The sequence below is a fragment of the Symphodus melops genome (assembly GCF_947650265.1).
Source record: "Symphodus melops genome assembly, chromosome: 21".
NCBI lineage: Eukaryota > Metazoa > Chordata > Actinopteri > Labriformes > Labridae > Symphodus > Symphodus melops.
This window is the reverse complement of record NC_136711.1, coordinates 18,801,215-18,825,308: the sequence shown is the minus strand read 5'-3', so window position 1 is coordinate 18,825,308 and position 24,094 is coordinate 18,801,215. Positions and strand designations below refer to the sequence as shown.

General features: G+C 45.2%; 1 protein-coding gene across 1 annotated transcript in view; it reads left to right on the top strand.

Moving 5' to 3' along the window:
• Positions 1-24,094, top strand: part of myo1d (myosin 1D) — an 83,606-nt gene that overhangs the window by 37,537 nt on the left and 21,975 nt on the right. The window contains 7 exon segments of the mRNA XM_079334018.1: positions 1,699-1,906; positions 10,907-11,130; positions 11,801-11,939; positions 12,292-12,396; positions 12,573-12,686; positions 18,693-18,788; positions 18,790-18,848. Coding sequence (XP_079190144.1) covers positions 1,699-1,906; positions 10,907-11,130; positions 11,801-11,939; positions 12,292-12,396; positions 12,573-12,686; positions 18,693-18,788; positions 18,790-18,848 — 945 coding nt within the window.

Sequence of the window (24,094 nt, the reverse complement as noted above, 5' to 3'; positions counted from 1 at the left end):
GGGATGACTCCCTCAGGAAATTTAAGAACAATAAAATAAAACAATAAAATAAATAATAATACTCAAATCCTCAAATTTGAGACCCATCCAAAATCTCCAACACAAAAATTGGCTCAATGTGAGGTGCGTAAATAAATCCTACAGCTGGAGGTGTTTATGAAGCGTGTTAATAAATCTGACAGCCACACACTGATACGATCTCAGCCGGCTGGATGAGTGCACTAATCCAGCGATACAGAGGATAATCCACAGAGCAAAGAGAAATCATCATAAAGCATTACAATACTTTTTCAAATTCAGCAGTCTCATACGAGCCGTTTCTCTTCCTGTGCAAGAAGAGAAGTTTCTCCTGTCGAGAAAGTGGAGACGGGAGATTCTGTCACATCAGGGCGACACTTTGGAAAGTGTCAGTGGACGGATGTCTGACGTGTCACTTCTTGTTTCCCTGCGAAGGACGAAGAGGGGACGAAGAGCCTCCCTCACGTCAGATAACACCCAGAATCCTTTGCTCACATATTGTCCTAGCGCACATTAAAAAAAAAACCATTGTGTAACAGATAAGATCGTAAGCATTACAAGCTGGTTCAGATTTGATTCCGTCTATGATAATCTCCGTTACCAGCCTTTAAGTCGACATCTATCTCCCTGTAATTCGATCCAAACGGCATCGTGCAGATTTTTCCCGCCCTGATGGTCAATGACACACTCTCATAAACAGATCGTAAACACCCGCTTGTTGCGGCCTCGTCCTTCTTCCCCAGCTGTCACATTTGCACACTGCCCTCGTATGATCTGTCCTGTTGGAAGGAGGATTAGATAATGACTCTTTTGCATAACACGCTAAAAAGAAATCCGACTCCAGTGTCACTCCAATCCCTCTCTCTCTCTCTCTCTCTCTCACTCTCTCTCTCTTTCTCTTTCTCTCTCTCGCCCTCTCTCTCTCTCTCTCTCTCTCTGGTGAGTTTATAGTCTTGATTTTACGTCACAGCCTTGCCAGTGGTTCGGCGGTGAAATCCTGGAAGACGCAAAGCAAGAATAAGATTAAAAAAAAAAAAAAAACCTAACAAGTCCAGGGCAAATAGCCAATCAGAGTTTAGGACGTACCTGGATGATACCCACCTGGACACACGCTTGCTCATGTTGGATGAAGTTGGAACCATAAACACTTCCCTGAGCGACGATGCGATGTGAGGAGACGTGAAGGATTCTGGATTTCTAATTATAACAGGAAAGGCAATTCAAAGGAGTTAACAGAGTAATAAAACATAATAAAAAAGGGCAATAAAACATCACGGAGAAACATTAAAGACAGATTGGTTATGGAAAGAAGTGGGAGTAAAAGACTGAGTGTGATTCACTCCTCTGTTGTTCATTGTGAATGAACCTCATAAAAAGCTATAAACACACAGACATGTTGCTAAGCGATGTGGCATATGTTGGTGGGCGGGGCTTATCTCGTCCTCCAGACGAGCTGTTTTTGGTTTGTTTTTTTTACTCCTGGGTCTTCTTCAGGCGGCCCCAAGTGGACACTCGAGGAACTGCAGGATTTGGCGCTTCCACATTAGCTTACATTTTCAGTCCCTGCAGGTCGCTGTGACCAGAAGCTGATTATTCACTGAAGAGAGATTCTCCTTCACTCTGTTCCTGCCTGAAGCTTCTTCATGCAGCTGTTGTTCTCTGATGTGTTCCCCGATTCAGGTACAAGATGATCTCGGAGTTCACGTGGCCGAACCACGACCTTCCGTCAGACAAAGACGCGGTGAAGAGGCTCCTGCAGGGCTGCGGGTTCGACCACGACGCGGCCTACGGAAAAACCAAAGTCTTCATCCGCACGCCGCGTACCCTCTTCAGCCTTGAGGAGCAGCGGGTCGAGATGGTCCAGAGGATCGTCCTCTTCCTCCAGAAGGTGAGTCAGACCGCTTCACCTTTGTTTCCTTTATATTCTCTCAAAAACCGACTCGGGAGGCTTTGAAACTCAGATCAATAACGTCGTCTAAAAATGAGAATTATTGATGCTGAAACATTTCCCTGCCAGATGTTCACAGCAGAGTTTTTGAGAAGCCCCCTGCAGCTTCTTATTACGCTTCATTCTTCTCTAAATCAGCTTTGCTTCTCTCCGATTTAAACGAGTTTACAAAACTGGAACTAAAAATCCTTTTTTTTATGATCTTGAACATTTTCTCCATTTGTGAACGTTCGATTCGTCCTTGTGAATTCTTGAAAGCGGCAGTCATCAAAAAGCTATTCTCGGACGAAGAGGCCTCTTCTCCTCTTCTCACTGAGAATTCAGCGGCTTCGTTCTGCACGTCGATAACCTCCGAGGCTCAAACCTTCCTCCCTGTCAGACGGGCTCGGAGGTTATTTTTAAACTAATCTCATCTTGTTTTATCTGCTGCAGCCTCTTCCTCGTCTTACCGCCCTCAAACCTGCACATCAGCTTTTCCCTCCGCTGACCACATGTGTATGATTCACTCATTGTCTGCGTCCTTGTATGATTTCAGTGCACACGCCAACACGTGTCAGACGTGTGCACACGGCGAGCATCATGAGAGATACATGTGGCGTTCTGCTCTGTCTGGCGCTATGCTAATCGCCTGGATGCCGACAGCGTCGTCTCTGAGTGACAGGCAGGAGATGAGACACCCGACGCCTGGGAGCGAAATGATTGACACTCAGACAGTTTCCCCCGTCTTCTTGTTGGATCAGAATTATCAGATAGTTTCGATCGTCACCCTCCCAATGCAAACATCTGCTGAGCCTGAGCACCGCTTGACACGATTGGGATTCAAATCGCTCGCCGTATTCGGTCTGTATGGATGTTACATGACCGCTGTCATCGGTTTGAAACCCTGAAGGAATCCTGACGAAAAAAGCTATTTTTGCATTTTATGATCTGAACCCTCTTCGTGTCCAAATACATGACTGCTGTGAAGAGAAGACGCAGTTTATTAATGATTTGTGGCTCGCAGTGTTTGAGGCGTTTCTGTGGTCGTGAGCCTCAGCGGGTCACGTGGTCACATTCCTGCACGCCATGTTGTTTTTGTGTCTACCTCTCCCTCGCTCTCACACATGAAGCGGTTCTCCGGGCCAAATTAACTTCTGTTGCTGATTGATTGGTTGACCTCTCTATTGATCTGCGTGACCCCCCCCCCCCCCCCCCCCCCCCGTTCGTGGGCCGTTCCCACAGACGCAGCAGACGAGTGATCCTCCACCTCTCCCTCAGGAGAGTCCGATCTTGCATCACGCAGGATGAGCAGGCTTTGATAAGGAAGAAGGGAAAGCCCGGAGGAACCACACCGAGACAAACAGCACAAACGGCGTTGACACACACAGTCAAATAATGACGCCACAGCAGAACTGACTCTCTGTGCAAACATCCCAGCCCGAGTCTGATCTGCTGCGCTCAAAAATCCCCTTATCAGCACCTGGCACACCACGCCAACTTACGCCAGCCAGGGCCGCAGCGCCAGATCTGTCAGAGGCTCAGACGCACTTCTCCTCGCTCTGTTTGCCTCCTGGATTTAGAATAACACCCACCGATGTGATCAGCCTGCTTCCTAAAGGCAGGGCGAGGGATCGCTTGGACTTCCTGTCCCTTCAGCTTTTAAGTAGAGTGAAAATAATCAAACGATTGAGGTACCGATCAGAAATCCCAAGAAGGCCACGACAAAGACTTTTCAGAAAGTTAAAGTGATCCTCCCTGAGCACATGATCAAAACAATCAGATGGATTCACAACTTCCTTTTCAGTCGTTTTATGTTATTTCACGTTTTTATGTTGAAACAGTGAAGAGTAAAAGAAATAAAATACAAGTCATGATACGATTCAACACAATGTGACAGCTCACCGTACGACACAATACAGTATAATACGCTCTGATACACATTACTGTCCATGTGGGGATGTTTGACTTGGAGGCATTTCAACTTGTTTTTACACCTGAAAGAGGACGTGAAACGACACCCCACTGAGGGACCGTGAAACACTTGGATCCTTTCTTTAAAGGACAAATGTGCAACTTTTTGATCCAGTATTTGTCGCCGTTGAGCTCCAGGATGAAACCAAAACAAACTCTCTCTCCTCCAGCGACACACCTCCGACCCCTCTCCACTCTCGTATCAAACAAAGGAGCTGTCAAACAGAACGCATCATATCTGAGAAGTAAGTGTAAAGCAGCGGACGGAATTCTCCGAGCTGCATTGTTGTGCTAGTAGGCTAATGTTAGCATTCTGGAGTTAGCTTGTAGCTTCACATTGCATGGAGTGCTCTCGTGTGTGCGTCTGCAGCCGACCTTCCTCTTCCCATCTCTAAACGTATCACACTCAGCCCTGTGTCTTCACTCCTCCACCTCCTCCCTGTACGACACAATCCAGTCATTCCCACTTCATGAAACAGTGAGTGGAATCAAACATAGATACAGATGTTTTAAATTAAACATAGCTCCACCCCCACCACCTTTTCTCTGCGGTAAAAATGAATATTTCATCAATTCAAGCTCAGCCATCCACATCACAGTAAGTGTCTGCGCTTGTCAGAACGGCCATGATGACGCCCCCCCCCCCCTCCTCCTCCCCCCCCTCCCCCTCCCCCTCCTCCCCCCCCCCCCTTGTGTGCTCTGAGCTGCCGCCTTAATTGCTTTCCAAAGCTTTACACAGCCTCCTCTGTGACGAGGAGCGTTTAATATCGCAGCAGGGCCGCGGGGGGGTTCAAGCTCAGAAAAGAACCGAGACGTTTATGTGTTGGATGAGTCGTGTTAATTGTGTAGGAATAGATCAAATCTTCCGGATTTTTTTTTTTTTTCAAGCTATTCAGACATGAGAATGGCAGTGTAGTATAACTGGCTTCTTCCTGCCTTGTTAGCTCTGCCTCTCTTCTGCTCAACTGTCCAGAACTGATCCGCCTCTCAGCAGAAACATGAGCTCTAATCCTTCGATCCCCCCCGAACCTGCAAAGTGCTTCACTTATCATCAAAAGCAATCACTCCTATAAAACCTGCCGTGTGTGAGAACCAACCTGCAGATCAAAGGAGGACGCTTTAAGAGAGATCTTTTTTTTTTGTCTCAATAAGACGTCTACGTTTTGGAACAGAGAAAATGTGCGTCTCACTGAAATAAAGCAGAACAGATTTGTTCTAGTCAGCACTGAGTCTGAGCAGGAAACATTTACCGACTTGTTTTGTTCCATGAATAATGAAGCCTAATTTGTGAGCGTCCTGTTTTGTATGCAGCGTGTTTTATACTGCCACTTACACCACCCTCAGTCATGAACTCATTCCCAGTCAGAATCCATATTTCAGATATTTTCCTACAAGGGCTCAGACTCGACTCCCTTTGTGCGTCCTCCTCTCTTTGAAGCCTTTGAATGTGTGCGAGCGCAGAAGTTTGGTCACGTTGATTGAAGGTAGAAGTCTGTTTGGGGTTTTCTGGTGAGTGGCTCACAGCCAACGGGATTCAGCCTCTGTCGCGTTGCTTCCAACCCAAACACACACAAACCTATTTGAATAATACTGAATGTTTTCCAAACAGGGGTGAGGACTCGTTGCCAAAGGGTTTAGGATGCTGACCGTGAAACTGGTTGCAGCTTCGCAGATGTGACTAATCGCATTCAGCGTGTTTTGTTTTTTGTTTTTTTAAATTATTTTTGACTTGAAAGAAATATGCATGCTCATTTGTTGAGAAAAGAAAAAGCTTTAGTATTAAAGCATGAGTTCATTCTGTCAGGGCTCGAGTGGGGGACTTGGAGGGTCACAGCTTGAAGACCCAAAGAATGAGGAGGGAATAGAGACAGAGCAAGAAAAACAACAACGATGAAAAAGATCGTTTTAAAGCAAAGTACGGCCCCTGGTTCATTTGTGGCCCTTGAGGGTTTTTATTTTATTTTGCAGCCCTCGGTCAGATCGGCATATGGCTTTTTTTCCTTTTTTTTTTTTCATGTTAGCAATAGCTGAAAATGTTCATGTTCAGTAAAATGTGTCTTTTTTTTTTTCCGTAACTTTTTTCCAATTTTCTTTGTCATCTATAAAAATAAACCTATGCACAGTTTTTGCAAAGACGCAGGCTGTTGTTTAACCATCTAATGACCTGAGCTAAGTACAGCAAGCTTTTACAGAAACATGAACAATGTGTCGTCCTTGATTCAGAGAAATAAGAAGTGTTTGATTTCCTTTTTATTAAAGGTTTTCTTTTCGCAAGCCTTTTCAGTTTGGACACCTCTGATTTAAAGCCGCCGCGTCGTGTGTTTGTGGTATTAGCTCGATCAGCTGCCGCACACTTCACAATATCTGAACAAAGAGTCTTTGAGCTTGGCTGGAAAAACCCTGCAAACACACGCACGTCTCTTATTTAGGTGCTGAGACTTTAGTTATGACGCACAGAGATACGTTTTCTTTTCTATGTGCATAAAGCAACACAACATTTCCGACCCTTCTTTCAGCTTCACGTCGCTTCATGTGAAGCTGGAGCATTAAGAAAGCCTGAGTCCAGCTTTCAATATGTTTAAATAATGATTATAATAATAATTACTTTAAGCACATGCTGCTGACCGGTGGCAAAATTCCTCCGATCTATGCAGCCGGTCAGATCTAATTGATGGATGAGCCATCCAGAGGCATTCGATCACATCTCCATTCCTGTCCCCTCTAATTAGACCGTAGTGTTAGCGATCCGTTTGAACTCATTGCTTCCACATCGCTGTCCTGTACATTACTGCAGAGCTGGAGCTTTTGATGGCACCGGGAGCTTGATTGAAGGAAGGAGAGTCACAGTCAGTGTGCGGCTCATTGATGCTCTTTATTGATTTATGCTAATGGCTGCCGGCCTGATCCTTGGCCTGGTGTGCCTCTGCGGCAGCGCGCGGTCAGAGCACGTTGCAGCCTCACCAAATTGTGTCACACACTTTTAATCCACCCCTCCTCCCCCCCCCCTCCTGCCTACCATGTGCATCGAGCATGTCACTGGAAAAACTGGCCCAATATCCCCAGAGGACGTGGAAAGTCAGGCGTTCAGCAGCGGGTTGCAGTCAAGTGTGTCAATGGCACAGACACCCCCCCTCCCTCCACACACACACACACACACACAATCTGTCTTTTTCCATGTTGGAATTTAGGTGTAACTGACAGCGAGGTGAAGGGTCTTTTGTGGGGGGGGGGTTTTTGTTGTTGTTGAACCTTTTCAAACCTGCAGTTAGATTAAAGACCTTTTTTATATGAAAGCTGCTGTGAAATCAAAAAAAAAAAAAAATACATCATGCATTTAATGTCATGTTTATGCATACATCCGTTCTCTTAAGGAGGTTTTTTTTTTTCTCTCCGATCATTTAATAAAAAGAATTTGCTGAAACATGTTTGCATGATCGATTCGATTGACGAAAACGTAATCTCAATGAAGCTCCAGAGCCAGCTTCCTTCCCATTGGTTCCCATTGGTTGGTTATTCATTCATCCAGCATTGTTGTCCTATAAAAAGTTAAACCAACAAGTCATTCTGGAGTCGTCTGTCGAGGATGAAGCCGTTGGTAGTCTCTTGGTGTTTTTGACCTCCCAGCTTTAATGTGAACGTGTTCATCGGAGCCCGTCTGCTCGTGCTCATCATCTCCACAGTCACCTTCCAGCTTGCACTAGTTGCGCTGGCACATGTTTGATTGGGGAATGCTCTTTTACCCAGTGAGCTTTTCAAACCAGCCGGCCCCTCGTATAAAAAGACAAAAAAAAAAAAAAACAGCAATCTGTCCCACTTTGTTGCTATGTAAGACCCCCCCCCCCCCTTTTCAATCTGGCTTTGATGAGCTCGTAAATCCCGGGTTGGGTTGGTGGAGAGGGCGGGCTCCATGATGGCAGAGTCTCTGAAAGGATGATCAGATGGCTTTATTGGACTGAAGAGGACGAGGGCCTTGTTATTGGCCTGATTTATCCACATTCCCCCCCGAGTGTCATCCACGGCGTCATCACAGCCAGCCTGGAAAACCTGTTTACAGCGTGTGTATGTGTGTGTGTGTGTGTGTGTGTGTGGGCGGCTGATTGGCTCCATCATAATTCTAACCCCTCACCACTTCCCACCTGTCACACACCTTAATGAAGACAGTGGAGACATTTCATGTGATTCATTGTCGCTTTATGGTCTTTTTTTTTTATCTCCTCTTGGCTCCGCCCCCTCCTGCCTAAGAGCCTCACCATGTAATTACTGATTTGTAGCAAAGACAAACACAGTCGCTGATCTGGCAAAGACACGAAGGCGCCATGTGGACGTCACGCCGGCAACATCTCAGCCGAAATCCAACATGGCCACATTTTCAGTTTAGTTATTTAGTGTTTCATGTGTGCTGGGACGGTTTGAGGCTGATGGGTTTTTTTACAATTAAAGGATCTTCAGTCATAATCACATTTAATTAGTGTGATATTTTAAGGGATTAGATAAGATGGAGGGGGAGTTAGACGTTATAGGTGAACCTGAATGATAAATACCAGTGTTGTTATCGGTGATTCAAGCGAGTCCTCTCGTCTTGTCTTTGTAGATTCATCCGGTCCTCATGTCCCAGTTACATCTGCAGCATGTGATTATTGTTATTGGCCGGCTGGTATTTCCTCCTTCACCTTCCCTTCCTGTTGCAGATTGAGATTATTGATAGTGCTGCTCAGCGTTCGTCTCATGTTCTGCAACACGAGCCGATCGGTTAAAACTATGAATCACCTCAGCTGACTTCCTCACAGGCTTCAGGAGGAAATGCATTTCAGAAACTAACATGGTAAAAATGACTCTAAAGCTGCATGTTAATAAAAGAATAGATCAGATTTAAGAGTCACAGGCACTTTTATTGGAGTTCAACACAAACTGCTACGGTGGTTTTTTTCACTCACCTGAAGAGGTTTGAATTTGATGACTGCACAGTTTTCAGACAGGAAGTGGGTTCACTCTCAGCGTGGACACAAAGGTCTAAATTATGTCCAATGGACATTTGTGACCCCAAAAAGTCCCTGCATGAGAGATTTTTTCAAAGTAATTGGGGGTGGGATTTGCAGTGCAGGATATTTCTGATTGGTCGAATTCTTCCAGGATTTTTATTCCATCCATCGTTCTGTAATCGTCTGTTTTTTTAATGAATCATTCAGCTTCTAATTTAATCAGTTGCAGAGTATACAAGTGTTATAGGGTCAGCAGCATCAAAGCCCAACAAAGCTTTAAGGCCGAGGACAAAAACCTGGGAGAAAATCAAAACGACGGTGAGATGCAACCGGAAATCTTTGAGGTCATCTTTTCTGGAAACACAACCAAAGAGGTGACTTCCTGTTGGTCACGCCCCCATCTATACGCCATGTATACATGGCCCGGGTTCGACTGTGACCTACGCCTCTGTCCACACAGAAAAGGAGCCATAGCCTAGCATGGACACCCGGGCCATGCTAGGCTACGCCCGTGGGACGGGTCGATTATGGATGCATATGTAGCCGCTGCTGTTTTCTCACTCTCATCCATTATGTATCAGAGGCAGAGCGCGGTGGAGGCATCGGGGGAAGAAGGTCGTCTGCTGCCCTTTAAATGCAGAAGGAACATTTGAGACTTACAGTAACTCAGCAAGACGGGAGCTATTTTTAAACCTGCTGCCGGTTCCTTCAAACACACAGAATCAGAACGCTTCTTCTTTAAGATGTGTTTGTCTTTGTCAGATAAGATATTTAAAATAGATTTAAGACAATCTATGTTCCTTGTTAAAATCTCTCTCCTTTTCTTTGTTCTTCTGGAAGAGTCTCTTCTCTCTTATGATCGGACAGTGGGACAGATTTCTTCACTGTCTCACCTGATCTCAGATTAACAGACCTGGGACTTAAACTCTGAGGCAAAGGACTCTCAAACAGCTCTTTTTTTTTTTTTTTAATAAACATGGCAGGTTTCTTAACCACAGTCGTCGATGTGGCTCCATGCAACCAATGATCACATGAATGAATCTGCTGCATGACTTCTTTTCTTCTCTACCAATTACTGCAGCATCGAGTCTCATCAGGTGGAAACTGAATCCTCCACACTTTTAATATGCAAAATGTAAGAAATCCTTTTCCCGAGCCCTCGGCCTCCCCCGCTCTCTGAAAGATTAAATTGTTCTCTGTGATTATTCTGCTCCCTGCTTGGATTGAATATACAGGAGTGAGCATCATTATCTTTAACCTGTTTATTGCTCTGTGGCTCTAAATGCACTGATTATGAGGTAAAACACGAGCGTACAATCATGTAAATAATGAAGACGTCGTGCATGTGAGGGAGAGCCAGAATACAGTAAGAGGGGCAGCATATGGTGGGGGGTTTTATGGAGGTCTGGGATCAGGACTTATGGCTCCCCTGGGTCCCACTTCCATTTATTATTCATGTTTCAAAGGGCCTGATAGCCACTCAGCCTACGTTTGGTTACAGGCTGGCTTCAGGGGCGTTTTTAAGACCTCGTTTTGGTGTGAATCCAAATTTATTCAGACGCAACAAACCCGGATTTATAAGAATAACAGGCGTGAAACACGTGTTTACATGATGAGTGCTGAGAAACAGGAGTGTAAATTGAGAAAATGACAGCGTGGCAGACGGAAATACACTTTAACATATTAGTTATTACAGCGACATTTATGTGCTTTCACTCCTCGTAATTCTTCAACGCACGCAGAGGTTTTACTTTTTTTATAGCCGGCTATTAATCAGCGCTCTGTTAAGGCCTTAACATGTCTGTACAGCCGCTCTAAATGCTCCCTGATCCATCAGTGCTGGTGAAACATGTCCAGCAGATTAAAGTGCTGTCCTCTTATTTCACACCTTTTACGTCTTTTTCTAACCATAAAGGAGTCGATCTTTAAGTTTTCGAGTGAAAGCTCCCACTCAGAATCCTCAAAGTGTCCCGGTCTCATCCGTGTTCTCCGTCTCGTCCTTTGCCTCCAGGTGTGGAGGGGCACCCTCGCCCGGATGCGTTACCGGCGGATGAAAGCGGCCCTGGTCATCCTGCGGGCGTACCGGCGCTACAAGGTGAAGACGTACATCAAGGAGGTGAACCGGCGCTTCAGAAACGTGCGCTCCATGAAGGATTACGGCCGACACGTGAAGTGGCCCGCGCCTCCCAAAGTCCTGAGAAAGTTTGAGGAGGCTCTCAGGAGCATCTACAACAGGTATACAAATCATTAATCAATTAGATTGAACTCCTCTGCACCTGATCTGAAGGTTTAGAAAACAAGGCTCCTGATGTTCAAATGTGCTCAAAAGTACAGACTTTAAATGTCTGTCCTCTAATTGGCTGGGATAAATAGTGGATGAGAAAGCAAACACAGGAGGGAGCGTATGGCCTGGAGTGGGATTCTCCATCCAGATGAGTCCATTTGAAGGAGCGTCCTCCTGCTCACACTGGGCATTGATTTTTTCCTTCCTCGTCAGAGACTCATCACTTAGTGTTTCTATCGTCTGTGTCTTTTTTTTTTCCTCATTTGAAGGTGAGCGCAGCGAGAAAATCTCTGTCCTACAGAAAGATGTCGGCCGTCAGGATCTGTGCGTGAGCGGGCGGATAAGCAGAGCACAGCTCGGGGTCGGCTGCAGCTCCTGCAGACGGACCCACCGAGGTCTCGTGCAGTCAAATCATGAAAGGAATTCGATTTCCTCTGCTGACTGTTTTTCTGTGTGTGTGTGTGTGTGTGTGTGTGTGTGTGTGTGTGTGTGTGTGTGTGTGTGTGTGTGTGTGTGTGTGTGTGTGTGTGTGTGTGTGTGTGTGTGTGTGTGTGTGTGTGTGTGTGTGTGTGTGTGTGTGTGTGTGTGTGTGTGTGTGTGTTTTGATGTGTTTGCCTGCAGGTGGTGGGCGTGGACGCTGATCAAAGGTCTGTCTCCAGAAGAGGCCCTGCAGGTGAGGGCCAAGGTAGCCTGCCTGGAGGCTCTGAAGGGCCAGAGGCCCGATTTAGGACTACAAAGGGCCTGGGAAGGAAACTACCTGGTGAGTAGGTGGTCCGGCAGTTAGGTGGGGGGGGGGGGGGACAAACAGTAAGATACCTCAAGAGAGCTAAATTAAAACAAGATAACAAACTTGTCCTGTCTTCTTCACCGTCTCTTTAAAAAAGCGTCAATTTAAGAAAATGTTTCGAGGCCGTTCTTGAAGCTTCTGAATATTCAACATTCAGGAAGAGACACATGAACAATGAAAGCAGAGGGAACCTTCTTCCAGAGCAGAGTCCTGTGTCTCCAACGTGTGACGTGACTCCTGCAGGGACAGTAAGCTTAAGACGGACGAACTGTCCTGAAAAGTTTTCTCAGTTGTTTTTTTTTCTCTCTCTCTCTCTCTCCTTCAGAAGCGAGACAGCCCCGACTCCGCTTCATCATTCACACTTGTTTCCAGCGAGCTGCAGCGGAAAGACAAATTCATGAGAGTTTTATTCTCCTGCAACGTGCGGAAGGTAGGAGTCCGTTTTAAGGCCTTTCATCCTCCGCTAACGGCACGCCGCACACAGAGTCACGGCGTGCGTCCGTCTGGACAAACAAACAAACAACATGCACGTTGTCCCTGCAGGCGGTTTTGGATGTCAGCTCTGCTCCTGCAGTGTGATTGATGAGCAGCTTTGTGTTTTCCCAGATCAACCGTTTCCACAAGGCGGAGGACCGGACCGTGCTCATCACCGACCGCCACCTGTACAAGATGGACCCCCTGAAGCAGTTCAAGCCCATGAAGAGCATCCCCCTCTACAACGTACGATACACCACCTTCACTCCAACACTTCCTGTCTGCACACAGAGCGAGGCTCATGAGACTCACCTGACACAGATTTTAAACATCAGCTGAACCTGAAGCAGAGACATTAGAAATGCAAATCCCTTTTTTTTTTCTTTTTTTTTACGTGTGGCTGATTTTGCAACGTCAGCAGATAACTTGAACGAGCCGATAGAGTGATTGAGCTGAAGTCCGTATCGCACACTTCAAAATGAAACACCATAAATCATGATATTTTAATGCTGCTCCCAAAAGACTCTCTCAGGTCCAAATATTCATGACTGATCACAAAAACCAGATTCATTTAAAGAGAGTGAGTTAAACCGAACACATGTTCCCGGGTTCCCCTCTTTAAACTCTGATTGGTCCCCCCGGTCAAAAAAAAGTCTAGACACGCCCCTTTTTCAGCTTGTGTCAATCACAGCCATTAAATACTGCTTTTTTTTTGTCTCAAATAATACCAATCTGACAGACGTGTGTTTTTAATCCTCGACCTTAAAGACGTGGATAAATGGGCCGCAGTAATCTGACGTCGGGATTATCTCGATGGTATGGACTGTGCTGCTTCGGGGAAAGATTAATTACAAAGACGATCTCATTATACGCAGACTGTACTGAATATCAACTGGAGAGCTCTCAAAGCTTATTCTAATAATAAAAAGTATGAAGTGCCCAGTGTAATTACTGAGTGAACTAAAAGGATTATGCTTCACATCCAGCCTGTAATGTGCACGACTTTGACTTCCTGTCAGTGTGAGCGTGTTGTAGAGAAAGTGACAAACCCTGCCTGATGTTATTATCAGTATGTGTAGCTGAAGCTGAGCTACAGGTGACGGCGTTCTCACTGTCGATGTGCAAAGATCTCATCCAGCTCCACAATTGGCTGCTTTTAATTCATGTTCAGTCTGTGATAGGCTCATTAAGGCGGCTACATGCTCGCTGCACAGGAGGCTGTTTCCATGGCAAGTGTGTGTGTGTGTGTTTAGCCTATTGTACATGTTTGTGTGTGTGCGCGTGTCATGGCTACTTATATGGACGAGGATTGGAACCACAAGAAAAAAATTCTGAAAATTAAAGTTTGTTTTGTATAACAATAATATAATATATATCTATAATAATAACAATAATAATGATACATTTTATTTGTTTTTTATTATAATAATAATATGATATATATCTATAATAATAACAATAATAATAATGATACATGTTATTTGTTTTTTATTATAATAATAATATGATATATATCTATAATAATAATAATAATACATTTTATTTGTTTTTTATTATAATAATAATATGATATATATCTATAATAATAATAATAATGATAATGATACATTTTATTTATTTGTTTTTATAATAATATAATATATATCTATTATAATAATAATAATGATACATTTTATTCGTTTGTTGGCACCTTTCAAGCCACCCCAAGGTCACTCTACATAAAATAACATAATAACAATATAACAATAATATGACGAGCACTGATGAATCCAGACATAATGGCAGTACGTATATTTTCAATACGTCGTCATTTTAAAGGTTAAAAGAAAGAGAAAGAATTCTGCATCAGGCTGTTTCCAAACTTGTTTCTGCAGCTGAAGGTGTATGACTGTCAAATCCTCTTAAAACAGAGAGAGAGACAGAGTGTGTCTATCTGAGAATGTGTGGATGATGCTGCTCACACAGTTCTCGTCTCCTCTGACCTTGGAGGTCAGGCTGCCATGGGACAGGAAGTGAAGGTGTAATGTGTTAATCTCTGAGGCGGGGGTTTGAAGCTCTGTGTGCAGCGACGGAGTGCGACACGACACCCCGAGTGTTCAGTGTGACAGAGTGACAGGAGGGAATTAGAGAGACACAGCTGAAGTCTGGATGTGTGCAGCTGCAGGTGAAATGTGGAGATGGAGTCCGGCAGATTGGTGGTGGAGAGAGAGAGCAGCGTAGTTACTGCTCATTCACAGAGGGAGACACACACACACACACACACGCACACTGAGCTGATAGATGAAGCTAACACGCGGCACATGGCGAGCCATCAGCGTGACAGGAGGATGCATAGTTTGGTTTGCAGCTTTCACACAGCATCTGTACACACAAAGCTAAAGCTACGCGCTAAAACTAAAATTTTAGTTTTTCATATTTAGGTTTTCACACTCCTGACGTTGAAGGTTTCAAACCAGCTAAGATCGTTCTCACGTGAAGCAGAGGTGTAGACTCGGATCGTAAGCGTAGCTTTGAGGGAGAGGAGAAGCTGAAGCATCAGTGATGAGTCCTCCATGATGGATTTGATCCCTCAGAAACAAAGGAGGAGGAAGAGGAGGAGCGTGGTGTTGGGTTGATGCAAAGTTTAGGTCGAGTCAGCGTCTCCCCCCCCCCCCTTTAGTAACCAGTGGAGGACGCTGCTCAGGCTTCATTCATGTTTATTTACAAGTTACACACAGCTGCTTTCAATTATTAGCAACAAATCTCACAATCCATCCAACAATAACCAGCCTGATCGGGTGTCTAATCATAAAGATGGCCGTCGAGCTTTTTGTTGAATCGAACCATGAACACAACGTGCTGTAGGTACAGTTGAGTCAAACATAATAAATGATAGAACACACAGTTTAAAATATCCTCGAGCCTCTGGGAGGCTGCGTATAGCCTCACACAGTAAATGTCAAAGTCAGTGTGTGACTGTACGAGCTGAGGTGCAATGGAGGGTGAGAAGACAGAGAGAGAGGGGGGGAGGGCGATAAGGAGGAAGTGATAGAGATGTGCTGTGTAGACTTGAGAGCCACGGCGGCCTGACGAGGACGGTATCGATTCACCGAGGTCAAACAGAGGGGAGAGCAGTTAGCACCTTGTTGATTAGCATCGATAGGCTAACACAGCGGCGTTCCCTTGGCTACCCTCAAAAAGTGTATTCACTGCTCCTGCTGGATTTGTGCACCGGTGAAAAAAACCTGTGCAGCACCAGTGAGCTCTGGTTAATGTTTCTGTCGCTAAATAAAACAAATACAGGTGAAGAAATGGTGCATCAGTGACTCATCTCCCCGCTTTCTCTCCTTTCGTTTCTCACATTCCCCATATTCCTGCTTCCTCCTCCTCCTCCTCCTCTTCGTTTTCCCTCTCTCCCTCTTCCGCGCCGCTTCTCACTTCCCCGTTGTTGTCATGCCAACTTCCCAGGAGACACGTTGTCATGGATACCGAGCGGCAGGGCAGATCAGCTGATGTCTGGTGTCGTTCAGGCATGTGTGCTCGCTCTCTCCCTCTCTCTCTCTCTCTCGCTCTCTCTCTCTCTCTCTCTCTCTCTCTCTCTCTCTCTCTCTCTCTCCCTCTCTTCTCTCTCTCTCTCTCTCTCTCTCTCTCTCTCTCTCTCTCCTCTCTCTCTCTCTCTCTCTCTCTCTCTCTCGTGCTTCCTCTCCCTTTTTTCCCGGTGAGGTTTGCTTGTGATCCCGGAGGCGCTCGCTCGCTCTTCCTTCTTTCTTTTTTCTTCTCTCTCATTCCCCCGTTTGTCTCTTCTCTTCTCACGGGTGTGTGTGTGGTGTGTGTTTTTTGTTTTCCTGCACCCATCACCCCCCCCCCCACAGCTGCAGGGCCACCTTACAGAATGTATCTTTATGAAATGAGACGCACAGCGTACATGTGCAGCTGTTGTCGAGAGAAAATATTGAAGAACAAAAAGAGTGTGTCTGAAAATATCTGTCAAATTATGCAAAACAGGAAGAGAAGGTGATGAAGCAGAAATAGTTCTTCTGTTTAAATATTCATTCATCTAAAGGCCAATGAGACCATCTTTCCCCCGGTAAACATGACGAACGGGCTGAGTGGCGCCCGTGTAGCCTCACTTAGCTCACCATATTATCTTCGTTTAATTGCCGGGCCCCCACCTTTGCTGCTCTCCTAGCTCCCCCCCCCCCCTCTCTTTTTTAACAGGGCCGTTGTGTTGTGTGTTATATAACCGACAAGTTGTTCCCTAAAGACGGCACAGGGAGGACCTGCTGCATGACAACAGAGCAGAGCGGATCACAGCCCAAAGACTAAACCTTTTGTGCGGCGGTCTGATCGCTGAACAATAGTCCGGATTTGCAACAGAAGCGCTTTCACTGAAATAGACCCGTTTTTTGGGGATCGTGGCGTTTAAAATGCTAAAGAGACGTGAGCGAGCAGTCCTCGTGGGTCAACTCGTTTCAGCTTGAATTTAACGTCCACCGTGAGACCTTTTTGTTGTGGTTTTAATTAAAAGGCAAAGCAGAGGCATGAGATGCATAAAAGAGAAGCGTCTGGTCGACGCACGGACAGGAAGTGAGAAGATGTTTCTGCTGCAGCCTGTGCACGCTCAACTCCTAAAACAAGAAGAAAAGAAAAGTCCTTCCTGCATCTCCTCCCATCTCCCCCTTATCCCATCTTTTCTTTTGTGACAAGATCGATTGATTGATTGATTGATCCTGAGACAATGTCAGGAAAATCAGAAAAAGGAGCTGGAACTCTGAAATCTCTGACATTTTTGTGACCGTCATAAAAAGTCTGTTCTATGTTTTCTATTCTATTTTATTTTATTTAGTTGCTATTTTAGCCTTATTTAGCATGTTAGCTGTTTTTTGCACCAAGACAAAAAAAACAGATTCTGCTTCTGAACAGGTGGTTAACATTGATTTATCAAACATGCCTCAGAATGACAGATATGATAGTTTCAAACAGATTAAGACAAAGATTTGATGCAGGGAAAAAAAAACCCAGCATTCCCTCAGTGTGAAGAGGCCTTCAGTCATCAACACATAATCAGTCGTATTTATCCACGAGTGAATCGGATCATCGTCCTTGAGGTTTTGTGTCGCGGACAGACAAACACTCGAGCAGATGGTCGGGCAGATAAATGCAGCTTACCGACTTCCAACTTTCTAAACTAATTTGGTGAATCAAGTCGAAGAATTAGACAAGGAAACGAAGGAGAATGTATCATTACGCAGCTCATTAGGACACTGACTGGCGTTCCAATCAATTAAGCCTTTAATATAAATGTAAATGTAATCGTCTCTTTGTAATTAACTGCGGGTGGATTGCTCGGTCGGAGAGGCCCCCGGCTTCAGGCTTTAATTCATGCTGATTATGTGAAGTGTTTGTTTGGTAAGTCACAGGCAACATGTTGGCGCTAAACAAGCTAGCTGGATGTTTAGCCGGCGGGAACAACCTGTCCTCCCCTGATGGTGAATTAGTCTCAGCATCGCAGTCTGGAGAGAGGATATTAATGCACCTGACTGCCTGCCCCGTGGCTGCTTCTTCAACAAACACAGGCGGAAAGACAAAATGAAGAGAGGAAAGAAAAGCGAGAGGGAGGAGCTGACAGAAGAGACGAAGGAAGCGAGATTTACAGAAAAGGAGAAGAAGAGCTTTAAGGGAGGATCAAAGAGGCAGAGATGGAGGACGTAATGAGCTCCCTCTCTCTCCTCCTCAGATATCAGCTCTCTTCCTGTTGTCTCTCTGCTTTTAAGCAAAAACAAGCCAACCGCAAAAAACTGGGATTCCCCTCTTGGCCCCCGCTGCTCTCCTTCGGTTTGTTGTTTGGAGGCTCTGGGCGGAGAAAATCAATCGACCCGTTGGGATCGTGATCATAAATCTTTACTGCGAGGCTGATTCGAGCCTTGGGATGGAACAATCCAAAACACCAGTCGAGACTAATGGGTGTTGGATCGCTTGCCCATCTTTTATTCTGTGCCTTATAGACCTGACTGGTTGTTGTGTTATTAACAAAGAAAAGAGCTGACGTTCTTAAGTTGATAAAACTGACCTTCAACAGAGAGAGACGTCAAACAGAGCCCGACTCGTATTTAGCATCCACCCGCCGCAGCTGTGTTGTCTTGTTTGTGTGGTTAACTCACCCCCACACAACACACACACACATTACTCCCTATTTACATGTTTGTGTTTTCTGCGTATGCTCTACAACCTTTATCTGTGTTTAATCGTGCGTCCTCCATCTTTTTGTCTCAGGTGACCGGAGTGAGCGTGTCTCCCGGGAAGGACCAGCTGGTCGTGTTCCACACCAAGGACAGCCGGGACCTGGTGGTGTGCCTGCAGGGCATGGTGCCCCGCCAACGAGAGCCGCATCGGCGAGCTGGTCGGCACCCTGCTCAGCCACTTCAAGAGGTGAGAGAGAGAGAGAGAGAGTGGTGTTTGGAGCTCAAGTTCTTTTGGTATCACCTTCATTATTTCCATGTGCTCAGAAACTGTAAATATCAGTCCGCTGATTGAAATGACCCCGAGGTCCGACACCAGGGTGAAGGCGGAGGGCAACTCAATCTTTCTCCTCTGTTTACTGTGCTTCACTTTAACTGATATGACATGTGGCTCATGTCTCCAAACATTAGTGGATATTAATCTCAGTTTTGAACATTTTAACATTAGAAACACTTATTTGGTGCGATGTTTTTTTTTTTTTTTTATTTCCTGTAATTTTGGCCTCTGTGTGTTGATATCCGTTTCCTTTTAAACCAGATAAATTAACCACTAGCTGCATTGTGTAGCCTCTCTGAAGCACGTCTATAAACATAGACTGTAAATATTAATTGAGTGACGTCAGCCGTCTGTAACTGCAGGGGGCGCCGGAGTCTAAAGAGCTGGAGCTGAGGCGGGTTTTAAGCCTCCTGACAAAGCGTCTTATTCTGAATAAAATGAAAACAGAGGTGTTATAAAACAAATCGTTCCACTGTGCAGTGTGATCGACACATCAGATGACCTATTTCATTTTTTTTTTAACCAGGCTGTAAACACGTTAACAGACTTTTTTTGATTGGGTGTGTATGTGACTTCCTGTGCTTCTGCAGCCAGCCTCTAGTGGACACTCGAGGAACTGCAGGCGTTTTTCAAACGTTTACTTTCAAATCGTCGTACGCGTGCTTCAAAGCAGCACCTTGGCATCGTCAGACGTCAGAACAGTCCAGATCCAGATGTGAGTCACAGCTGTCCTTACTCGAACCGTTGTGTTCATTTAATCTGAGGCTAAAAGCTCTCGTCAGGTCGTGACACTGAGAAAGCTACCATTCACTCTATTACCAAGCTGACGAAGACAGAAGACGGAGATGTCCTCGGAGACCGGCTGACTTCCTGAGCTTCACTTCACGTCTCTCAAAAAAACTACAAAATAAAATCCTAACAAAAATAATCCCTTTGAGTATTAACACACTCAATCCTCATCCTAAAAGCTCGCCGTTTTGTTTACCTCCTTTAGAAGCCAGAACATCCTCCTTTGCTTCTTTTCATGGATATTTGAGGATATCGTAACGTGGAGAATCTCTCCTGAGCTCTCTGAGTTCACTTGAGGAGACTTTTACAGCAGCGGCTCTGCTTGTCTTCTCTGCTTACCGTCAGTCGATCCAAACACCCACACACACTTCCTGTTCCACCTTTAATGACTCGTAACTTGTGCTCAGATCACCGACATTAAACTCTCCCCTTTACCTAAAATGTTATTCTGTTATGTAATGAAGTGAGATGCTGTCAGAAGCTGTTAACTGTGTGTTTTTTTTAGTTTAATATCTCATGGTTTACTGCCGGCACATGTTCCAGCTCCTGCAGGACGTGTGGTACAAAAAGCGATTTTCGTTCAGCCTTTTTTTTTTCTTTCCTCCTTCATGCCATGTTTGAATCCAAGGAGAGGAAAACGTTCATCAGAGCTTACAGCAGTAAATGCACACACACACACACACACACACACACACACACACACACACACATAGAAACCCACTGAATCAGAGTCTGTTTACTATGCAACAGCAGGAGGCTGTAAAGCACGCTTAACAAAGAACAACAGCCAAACAAAACAAGGACAGACAGGACGAGAACACTGTCGGTCAGTGATGCTGCAGAGGCGAGTTTCTTGAAGAAAGGGAGTGAGGCCGAAGTCTCTGATCTGTGGGAGCGTCAGGGGGGAAGGACCGATGCTTGGTCCTGCAGAGCGGGGAGGTGGAGGTCATGAAGGACGGTGGTGATGTGGTCACTGGTGCAGGAGTGAGGGAGAAGACGAGCAGCGGAGTTTAGGATACTTAGTACTTCGACTCATGTTTGTAAAAGTCTCCTCTTCAGCTTTCTTGTAGCACACAAAGGAAACGTGCCTCTTGTCCCTAATTAAACCTATTGCACTTGTTTTAGTTCATCCTGTTGGATTAGTGAATAAATCCAGCTGTGCTGCTAAAAATAACCACACACAGCCGTTGTTGTCGTCTCCACTCATTGTTGTTTAATTCGCTGATTTCACGCTTTGGCCTCAAACTGATTTTATTTAGACCTTCTGACTTTGTGTGGACGAACACGTGTGGGAAAGCAGACTGTAACTTCAGATTTCATTTTCACTGGACTGCAACAACTGTGTAAGGACACCAATGCAGACATACTGTATCTTAAGCTGCTCTCTAACTGCTGCTCTGTGTTGAAGTGGATGAGCAACATCTCATCATCTATATCTTTAGAACACATTTAAAGTCATTCGATGTCTCAGATCTCAGAACTGATTCCAAAATGTATTCTTTATTTCTTCCCAAACAGGCAAACAAATTCACACAATCACAGCTGCTATGAGTGTGAATATTTTCAGTCTATGGTTTTATACTCTAAATTATGCTGAGGCTTAATCTGGTTTGCTAATTAACATGGCACCACTGTTAGCTTATAAAGTGAGAATACCCTGCACACCCTTTATTTATAAATCTAAAAAACAAACTGTTAGAACGCAAAAAGGAGCCAAGAGAAATTCTCAAACACACACTGATTGTCGACTGTACGATGTGGAAACATTATGCAGAATAGTGCACTTCCATCAAAACCAGGTTTGACCTTTAACCTTCCTGAGGTTGATGCCTGTGCTGTTGTTGTGATGCATCACTGATTGTTGAGTCTGCCGTGTTTATCGATCCGTCTGCTCGTGTCACAGATGTGAATGTTGCAGAGAGAAAAGAAAAGGAGAACTTGCAGCGAATGTGTGTGAGGCAGATTATCTTTGTGTGTGTGTGTGTGTGTGTGTGTGTGTGTGTGTGTGTGTGTGTGTGTGTGTGTGTGCGAGTGTGCGAGATGTGTTAGCTCCATCACTGCCACACTGCGATGGTATCCGGCTCTTTCTTCTCCGTAGGTGTCGCTCTGTTGACTGAGCGGCCTCCGCCGGGCTTCGTGTAATGACCCCTCCGTGTGCTTTGCATCCTAACTCATCCATCACTGTGAAACACTGACAGAACAAAGGGCACACCAGCATGTGTGAATATGCACGTGTGTGTGTGTGTGTGTGTGTGTGTGTGTGTGTGTGTGTTTGCTTTTTGAGCAGTTCAGTATTGCATTAGTGTGTGATAGCCTGGCTGATAGCACAAAGAATGCTACATCACTGTCACTCTTTAACTTGTTTATGCATGTAAAGTAGGAGCGCAACATTTTCAGACTTTCCTTTCACAGCGGGACCTCGTCTCTGTCCGTCGTCTGATTGGTTCAGGTGAAGGCAAGGCAGCAGGACGTCGAGTGCAGGAAGAGGACGAGCTGTCCCCGTTCAGACAGGGAACATTTTAACAACAGTATTCCCATCACTCGAACCCAATCAGTCCTCACCTTTAACAACAACAACAACAACAAAAACAAGCACCTCCCATATCTAAAAGTCTGAACTTCACCAGCGAGCAGCAGAGAGGAGTCGGTCTGCTCTCCTCAGGAAGCCGCTTCACAGTGACACAAGCTAAAAAAGAAAACTTCAGGCTAGATAAGCAATATCTCTAAAATGCTGGGGGGGGGGGGTTTACCTATTTAAAGTACTTTATGCTTCTTTATGACCATGTGACCTCAGCTGAATGGACTCAAAGAATATACATCTGTTTCCAGGATTGTGAAATGACGACAGCGTCTCGGATGGTTTTCATATCATCCCTGATGCTCTAACATCATGTTTGTCTCACAGAATTCAGTAAAACTCAAGCCTTTATTTATCCAGGAAAAGACGCTGAGGTTTCCCTCTTTTCCAATCAGTCGAGATCACACGCTCAGTAAAACGAGCGAATCACAACAAACCGAATCAGTGATGAAAACCACCGAGATCCGATTTACAGAAGAAACACAGAAAGCAGGAATGTGTACAAAAGGCTCGTTCTCGTTTTGCTGCATGACACCGAGCATGCATCGGGAGTCATTCTGCATGTGCACGCTGTGCTCATGTTTGTGTGTCTGTATGCTCTCTCCCATGCTGCAGCTCTCTGTCGCTGTGGCTTTAACCTTTATCTCCCCTTCAACATGCTGCACAGTGCACAAAAGCAGAGAGCAGTGAGAGGGGCAGCTTACAGCAGCAACAAAGCATCACTTCATCCCGCTCAAAGTGACATCCAGGCCGAAGCAGAGCGACAGCACCGCTGGGAATAAACCCCCCGTCCTGTCAGCGCTGCGTCTGGATGCTTGACTTTGTATGAGGAGCGATTTGTTTTTGACAGTTGTTCAAATCTATCTTGGCATTAATCTCCTTTTTTTTTTTTTTTTTTTTTTTCTTTCTTGTTATTATGATTCTTCAAGCGCAGAGCTGAAGTGGATTTTTTTTATTATTATTATTTTGTGATAATGTCAAGGCTGGGGTTTTTCCAATTTTTCTTTAATGCATAAATACAAACAAAGAAGCTTTAAATTATAGTGATTCAGAGTTTGAAAAAAATGCATACAGAAGAAGATAACCCTCTTATCGGCCATGACGCACCAGTTGTCTGGAGAAATTCAGAAATACCTCGTTCTTATTTTGCATAAAAAAGGAGGAGGGGGGGATTAGATTCCTGTGCCTTCATCCTCCCTCCCTCCCTCCCTCCATCCTTCCTTTTCCTCTTATCCTTTCCCTGCTCCCTATTTTTGACTACATCCCTTTTTATGCTGTTCTCAGTCTCACTTGAACCCCTCATTGCCCCCCCCCTCCTCTTCCTCTTCTCTCTCTACCTCCCCTGCCTCCCCCCTTCTTCATTTCAGGAGAGGAGGCGATGAAATATTTAAGGCTGCTGCTGCTGAGGCCTATATATAGAAGAGACAGAGCCACCCCCTTTTCTCTCCGTCTCTCTTTGCCCTGTGTGTGTGTGTGTATGTGTGTGTGTGTGTTGCCATGCGGCCCACGCAGCAGCGACTGCAGCACTCCCACCGTCCGCTGCCAGGACAGCAGAGCAGACTCTGCCTCTGTCACACAAACTGTAAAATCAATGAGACGTGGAAGCCAGCCAGAAAAGCTGACTGTTTGTTCCTCCACTCTCTCTGCTGTTACACACTGAACGTCCATGTGAAACCCTTTTTTTAAAAAAGGCTTCTGTAGCAGAGTCTCTGATTTGAACACATTTCAATTTGTCTCCCACTCGATCTTTGTACTCGGCAAAATCTTCTTTACTTGCAAAGTGAGCTGATTT